Genomic DNA, 8,312 nt, shown 5'->3' with positions numbered 1-8,312 from the left:
CGTCATATCAGCTGGATACTTCACTCTCAGCTCTAGCCCTCTGTGGCTATGCCCCTGTTCATGGGCTCATGTGTCCCCAGGTCTCACCACACTTTAGGCCAACCAGCCCTTCCTCTTCTCTCTCCTATCTCCAAGTCAACGGGAGTCGGTGGAATATGTTTGAACTCAGCCCATTTCTTCATTGCTGCCATTCCCTCTCTTCAACACACCAGTAGAATAATGTGGTTGCCAGCAAGCTTACATGCCTGGCCGTGTGTTTCCTTTGAGTTTCAGTCTTAGAGGGGGGTTTGTCTTGAAGAAACTTGATTTCTTGCCTTGATGAACTCCGAGTGAAAAGTCTGCTTACTCTTGTAGTAGCCAGTCATACTGACATTTTTGTTTTGGGTTTTCCCTGATGACCTTTCATTGAAGATGCATCTTCTGTTGATCTAGCTGTTCCAGGCTGATCTGCTTGTCCTTGCTAGTGGGAATGTCCCACTTCATAAGGTCCTGGATGGGACTTAGGATTCCACCTAAGGTCCTATATTCTGCAAAGGCTTTGAAAGAGGCTTATGTCACTGGGCAAGTTCTAGAACCCCTTTTAGGTATTCCAAACAGTTATAGGCTGAAGACGGGCTTACAAGTTTTCTGTAATCATGTTTCCCAACATTCCTTTCTATCTCACTCAAAGGTCTATTTTACAACAGTAGGAAAGGGAAACCAATATTCATAAGACAGTCAAGCATTTTAATATTATTTCCCCTCTTCAAACTATGCCTAGATCCCTGAATCACAGAACCCTGTTGTTCCAAGGTCTCACTTGGCCATGCAAACCTGTCTCAGTGTTCCCCCATCTATCTTGTTCTTCTGCCTCCTCCCTCCCCTTCTTGTATGACCATCCCGAACACCCGAACTAAAGCCTCCACCTCAACCCCATTGTTGTGGCTACCTTATTATATTCCATTAACTCTTCCCTCCATTTAAGACAGTCTATCATATCATATCCTGTAATCTACCTGACCTCACCACCTGGATCTCTGTTCCTCTGTGTTTACCTTCTTTCATACTGTATTTGTTTTGATCATAGACTGACCTCCCAGATCCTCTAATCTTATAATTTTTTTCTGTTCCTGACTGTTCCATTTGTCAGTTGAGTTCAGGACAATGCTGCCACGTATGTCATTCTCTGGTTGTTGTCTGTTCTTTTTGGTTCTCAGTCCACAAAACTTCCTTTAGGATGTTTTTCATAGCAGGGTTGGCTTTGGCAAAATTCCTTAGATTCTGTTTATCCTGGAATGTTTTTATTATACACCCTCATATTTGATTGGCAGCTTTGTTGTGTAGAGGATTCTTGGTTGGCTATTTTTTTCTTCCAGGTTTTATATATGTCTCCAATTGCCTTCTTGCCTGCATGGTTTCTGTTGAGAGATCCGAACTTAATCTGGTTTGCTTGCCTTTGTATACTACACTTCTGTTTTCCCTAGCTGATTTCAGGATTCTGTCCTTATGTTTGATTTTGGAAAGCTTGATTATTACATGTATTGGTGTTTGTCTTTTAGAGTCTATCCTTCTTGGGATTGATTGAGTTTCTTGAATGCTTATCTTTTCACTTTTCAGGATGTTGGGGAAATTTTCTTACAGAAGTTCTTCAACTATTTCCTCTGGATTTGTGTGATTCTTTCTGTTCCAGAATGCCAATAATCCTTAAATTATTCCTCTTCATGTTGTCCAATATGAATCTTAGGCCGTCTTCAGATTTTTTTTATCCTTTTTTGTGCTTGCTCTTCTATCTTAGTAATGTTGAAAGATTTATCTTCTATCACACTAGTTCTGGCTTCTATCTCTTCAGTTCTACTCCTTTGGCCTTTCAGTGTAATATCCATTTCTAATGTACTAATATTAATCATTTGGACCTCTTTCTGTAGGTTTTGAATTGTTTCCAATGCTGTATCTGTTTTATTTGATTGTTCCTGTAGCACTTTCCTGACTTCTTCCTTATTTTTCTCAACTCCATTATATAGTGTTTTGATACATTTTATAATCATTTTCCTGAATTCCTTCTCAGGTATTTCCAAAGCCTGCCCATCTTCCAGTATGGAGGGAAGGTCTACTTCCAGCTCATTTGCCTCAGTCACTTTATCTTATTTCTGGACATGTGCTGATATGGTCATCTGTTTCTGTTTTTTGGGAATATTCAGAAGTTATCTGTGGCCTGAATACTTGGATGGGTGTATATTTTGGTATTTGTTTATGCTGATTACCTCTAGGTAGATGTGATAAGGAGATGGGCTTCCCTTTTTACTCTTCTTCCTGAGAAATTTCAAGTCCTGAGAAATTTCAAGATGCCACTGTTGGTCATTGTAACGTAATTTAGGATTTAATTTTTGACCTATTTCCTTTTTAGTCTGCCTGTCCTGCTCCACAATCCCCATTCAGGCCTTTTTCCTAGTGATAAACAGTTCAGGGCCGGCTGTGGCCATTTTGCACTGCTGTTTCGTTTTAAGTGGAAACTACCGCTTTAAATTTTGAGGAGATCTTTGCACATGTGTATTAGAACCCTCCGGGGGTGGGTGTGAGGTGTCCACTAGCTCAGGCACTCCTTTCAGCCACCAAAATGGAGATGTGCATACAGTAAGACACCAAAAACAGATTTTAAAAAAATGTCCACACCTTTATCTCCGTGGTTCTGTCAGGCATCCACAGCTGCTCTGGTCCTTCCCCCACTTGGTTTCTACCAAGATGGTGGCTCCAGGATCAGCTGAGCATCTTGAATTAGAAAGCAATGGATTTCTTGCTTATGCTACAAATTCCCCTAGCTGTAAGCCTTTCTACCTTCTACAAATATTTCTACCTTCTACAAATATTTCTTTATATGTGATTCAGAGTTCTGTCATCATCTCCTGAGCCTGCTTGGTCCAGTATTCTGTGTTGTTGACGGAGCCTCACTGCACTTCTACCTGATCTGCCATCTTGTTTGTTCTCTTACAATATATTTTTGTACCATATAAGACTGAGGCAATAAATAAAATGTCGTATTCTTTTAGAGGAAATAATCATTAGCAAAGGACTCCTGGTGTGTCACTGTAGGATCAACACTTGACTGAGAAACAAAGAGTTCACAGTTCAAACTCACCAGCTACTTCTTAGAAACAGAGTCGCTATAAGTTGGAATTGATTCAACAGCACTTATCAACAACAATCATTAGCAAAGTGGTGGTGGTGGTGGTTATGTGCTGTGGAGTCAATTCCAACTCATAGCAACCCTGTATGGGGTTTCTGAGGCTGTAAATCTTTAAGGGAGCAGATAGTCTCATCTTTCTCCCACAGAACAGCTGATAGTTTTGAACTATATTAGTAAAGTTAAACTAGATAATTACCCTTCATAGCTACTACTGAAATAACTTCTACATGTGACTTGAGGTGGTCTGGGAAGTACAATTTAGAATGAAATATATAGATCTTTCTGATTATTTGATAATTTGTCATTGATAAAATGACTGAGTATAACTAATTTCTCATTCTGGGTATGTATGTAAGGAAACATCAATGTAGATGAAGAGTTAAAAGCTGTCTTGAGAAAGAGAAGTTTTAGGAATATTATAGTAAACAGGAAAAAAGTTGAAAAGTGCAGAGATAGTAATATTAAGATAGAGTTAATAACAGCTTAAGGGCAAGAAATAATTGTTCTTGATTAGGATCAGCTCTCAACCACACAAGGGCAGTTTAAACCACATTGTTGGAGGTTTAAACTTACCAATTGCTCCTTGGAAACCTTAGCAGGGTTGCTGAGTCATAACCAACAGGACGGCAATTAACAACAACAATCTTAAGTAATGAAATGTGTTAAATAGAAATATCAAAACTATCCCCTTGAGTTGTATGTATATAATTGTTTTTATTTCCTTTTTTAAAAAAAAATTACAGAAGTTGAACTCCTGTCAGAATTGATAACTGTGTAGTATTAATTGAATGTATGATTTTCTGTTTAGAAAATACACAGTAAACAATCTTTTGAGTCACCAGGAGACTATAATTGTCATTCATATTTTATTAATTTGATTTTATATTGAATATAAAAATACATATATCAAAGTAGAATAACTATTACCAAAACAGATTTGCTCTTGTAAAAATGCCAACATAAGAAAGAAATGGTTAGAAACTAAAAAAAAAAACAAAAACAAAAAGTGGCACATATAGGAACATATTCTTTCAACAGACAAATATTAAATTAATGTATGACTTTTTAAAAATTAATAAAAGTAACTTGCTGTTAAAAAATACAAAATGAGGCATTATAGATGAAAAGAGGATTTGGATAAATTAACCTCACATTTTTCAACTGCCACTATTGGTAAATCAAAGGTACTTTGACCTGTCCATACATTTTAGACTTGCAAAAACCAGATTTAAATTCATAAAAAAACAGTCCAAGGAAGTTGTTATTTAAGATTAAATAGAGGAAAACAAAGGAAAGGCTTAATCTTACAATCTTACAATCTTTACAAATGCAAATAAAAATATTTTCAACATGTAACTATTTCAATGTCTTTATTACTTTTGATATAATGTTAGCTGAATAGTAATAGTTATGCAAGATGTTCCCAAACTGTCTTGCTTTATCAATAATGACAATCCATGGGGAGGGTTGCATGAAGCATATGGTGATGTTAAATAATTTCTAAGTACTAAATGCTTTTGGGTAACATGTCACCAATTTACACAGGAGTGATATTTGCCAAAATATTGTATTTTATTGTGTTTGTATCTATTTCTCTTTATTATATTATAAATCATATGAAGAAATAAACTCTGATAATGCACAGACAATTCTAGAGGGAAAAAGTACTGTGATAACAGCAAAAATTATAATCCTTTTCAACTACACACAGGGTTATAGATTATAGATAAATAGTTTATAAATTAAATTCATATAAAAGGTCCATGCAAGCAAACTTAACATTTATATCAACACCCTAAGATAGTGTGACTAAACAAAAGCAACTTTAAATATTATATATTGACAATTACTTCTTTCAGCTATATTTAATCTTACTTATGGTACAGTTCTTATTTTTTTTTCTATTCTAAGCCATTTGACTTATATGAATTGCTTAGCTCATTGAATCACTATGTGAAATGTAGTAATATTCAAAACAATGGACATTGAATGATAATGAAAATAATTATATATTTAGATGTTCTTACCTTATCTCCTTCAGAAAATGTGATGCCATCCTCTGCTCTTTTCCAAGTGATTTCTGGAATAGGCTCCCCTTCTGCTTCACAAATGAGTGTGACTTGACCATTTTCAAATGTGCTCTCATTTTTAAGTTGTATTATGTGAGGCTGCACTGTAAAAAATATATACATTACTCAATCTGTATAGAAGAAAAATATTATCATTCATACTTCAAAGCATTTTGTATTGTTTTTACATGCCATCATATCAGTTCCAATGTATACCGACCCTGTATAAAGTATCCAAAGACCAGATGGTGGGTTTGAACAAGTGACATTGTGATTAACAGTCCTCTGTGTATCCTACAGTGTCAAACTATTAAAGAATAACATATTCTGTAATTACTAACTTGTAGGTGTCCTAATGGCAAATTTTTCTTCATAAGCATGCTATGGGAATTGTAAAACACAGGAGATAAACTTTAGAAAATAATGGTCATTTGCTGTAATTGATGTTATTATTTTTAAAGTCAAATAATACCTTCTAAATTTTGCCTATTTATTATAATCTTATTTTTCTCATTCTTGAAAGCCAATAGTTAAATTATGTACACACATATATGCAATATAGATGATGGTATTTCTAAGTGCCATCAAGTTGGTCCTTACTCATAGTGATCTTATATAGTACTTCCAAGAAGCAGTTGGTGAACTTGAACCACTGACCTTGTGCTTCAAACTGACTTTGAAGTCGAGTACTTATCCTATGGCATGACAAATATATTACATATGTGTGTGTGCAAGAGAGAGAGAGAGTTTTACATACACACATAAATATATATCTATATATACATATATAGATATATAATTGTTGTTGTCAGGTTCCATCGAGTCAGTAGCGATTCAAAGCGAGCATATGAACAACAAATTAACAAATCCTGATGCTGTGCTAACCTCATAGTCATTGCTAGCTTTGAGCCTACTGCTGCTGCCACTGTGCAATTCCATCTACTTGAGGGACTTCATCTTTTTCTCTGACCCTCCATTTTACCAAACACGGTGTCCTTCTCCAGGGACTGGTCCTTTGTAAAAATATGTCCATAGTGTGAAGGAAACAGTCTGGCCATCCTAGCTTTCAAGGAACATTCTGGATGTACTTCTTCTGACACAGATTAATTTGTTCACTTGGCTGTCAATGGTACCTTTAATTTTCTCCTCCAAAACTTTAATTAAAACGCATCAATTCTTCTATGGTTTTACTTATTCATTCTCCAACTTTAACATGTATATGAGGTTACTGAAAATACCTTGGTTTGGGTCAGGCACACGTTACTCCTCAAACTGGCATCTTTTGCTCTTGAACACTTTAAAGAGGTCTTGTGCAGCATATTTGCCTAATAAAATATGCCATTTGTTTCCTTTACTGCTGCATCCATGAGTGTTGATGGTTGATCCAAGGCAAATAAAGTCTTTGACAACCTCAATCTTTTTTCCATTTAAATAGATGTTGTTTATTCATCCAGTAGCTAGGATCATTATGAGCACAATTAAGTGTTCTGGAATACTCATTCTCTGCAATGTTGTCCATAGCTTGTCATGGCCCACATAATTGAAAGCCTTTGCATAGTCCATAAAGCACAGGTCAATATCCCTCTGATAGTCTCTCCTTTCAGGCAAGATCCATCTGACGTCAGCAATGATATCCCTCATTCCGTGTGCTCTTCTGAATCCAGCTTGAACCTCTGGAAGTTCTTTATCAATGTATATATACAGATATTTTTGTACTATCTTTAGCAAAATAATGCTTGTATGTGATATTAATGATATTGTCTAATGATTTCCACATTCCGTTTGGTCACCTCTCTTTGGAATGGACACAAATATGGATCTCTTCCAATAAGTTGACTATACATAGCTGTCCCCCAATTTTTTTGGAAAAGATGTGTGAGTGCTTCCAGTGCTGCATCAGTTTGTTGAAAGCTTTCAATTTGTATTCCATCAATTTCTGATGCCTTGATCATTGTCCATGCTTTCAATGAACCTTGAACTTCTTCGCTCAGTTTCATTGGCTCTTAATCTTGAAATGGCTGAACATCGACCATTTCTTTTTGGTACAGTGACTCTGTGTATTCTTTCCATTTTCTTTTGATGCTTTCTGCATCATTCAAGTTTTTGCTGATTTGTTGTTGTTGTTATAGTTGTTAGGTGCAATCTAGTCAGTACCGACTCATAGTGATCCTATCCAACAGAACAAAACACTGCTCAGTCCTGTGACAACCTCACAGTCACTGTGACATCTGAGCCCATTGCTGTTGCCATTGTGCCAAATCAACTTAGTTGGTGGTCTTCCTCTTTTTCTCTGACTCTTCAGTTTACCAAACATGATATCCTTCTCCAGGGACAGGTTCCTCCTGACAACATATCCAAAATATGAAATCTGACCATCCTGGCTTCCAAGAAGCATGCTGACTATACTTCTATCAACACTGATCGTTTGTTATTTGGCAGTCTTGGTGTGGCTCTGTGGGTTAATGCGTTGGACTGCAAAGTTGGTTTGGACTGTAAGGTTGGCAGTTTAAGCTCACCAGTTACTCCTCGGAGACCCTACATAGGGTTGGAACTGACTTGACTGCAATTAACAACAACATCATTGTACTTATAATAATATTCTCCTCAAACACCACAACTCAAATGAAAAGGTCATTCAATATTTTGACAATTGAATCCTTCAATACCACAAGTTGAGGCTTGAATTTTTTCTTCAGTTCCCTAAGCTTGAGATATCCTGAGCATGTTCTTTTTTTGGGGTTTCTAACTCCAGTTCTCTGCACATTTTGTTATAATATTTGACTTAGTCTTTGGGAGCTGATCTTTGAAATTGTATAGTCAGCTCTTTTACCCCTTCATTTCTTCCATTTGCTTTAGCATCTCTACACAGGAGAGCAAGTTTCAGAGTCTTTTCTGACATCTGTGTTGGTCTTTACCTTCTTTTTGTATCTAAATCCAGGTGGGATCTGTTCAAAGTCATATTTTTGCTCTTGTGGACTTGTTTGATTTTCTTCAGCTTCAGCCTGAACTTGCATATGAACAATTAATGGTCTGTTCCACAGCTGGCCCCTGGCCTTTTTTTGGCTGATAATATGGAGCTTTTC

General features: G+C 36.4%; 1 protein-coding gene across 2 annotated transcripts in view; it reads right to left on the bottom strand.

Annotated features, from left to right (window-relative positions):
- NCAM2 (neural cell adhesion molecule 2) overlaps window positions 1–8,312 on the bottom strand; it is an 834,023-nt gene that overhangs the window by 326,030 nt on the left and 499,681 nt on the right. For both annotated transcript variants that reach the window (XM_006876060.1, XM_006876061.1), the window contains one exon: window positions 5,188–5,333. In XM_006876060.1, coding sequence (XP_006876122.1) covers window positions 5,188–5,333 — 146 coding nt within the window. The remainder of the gene's footprint in view (window positions 1–5,187; window positions 5,334–8,312) is intronic.

The sequence above is a fragment of the Chrysochloris asiatica genome, unplaced genomic scaffold (assembly GCF_000296735.1).
Source record: "Chrysochloris asiatica unplaced genomic scaffold, ChrAsi1.0 scaffold00351, whole genome shotgun sequence".
In the NCBI taxonomy this organism is placed as follows: Eukaryota; Metazoa; Chordata; class Mammalia; order Afrosoricida; family Chrysochloridae; genus Chrysochloris; species Chrysochloris asiatica.
Note: the sequence above shows the minus strand (reverse complement) of the source record. Positions and strands in the feature narration are given on the sequence as shown.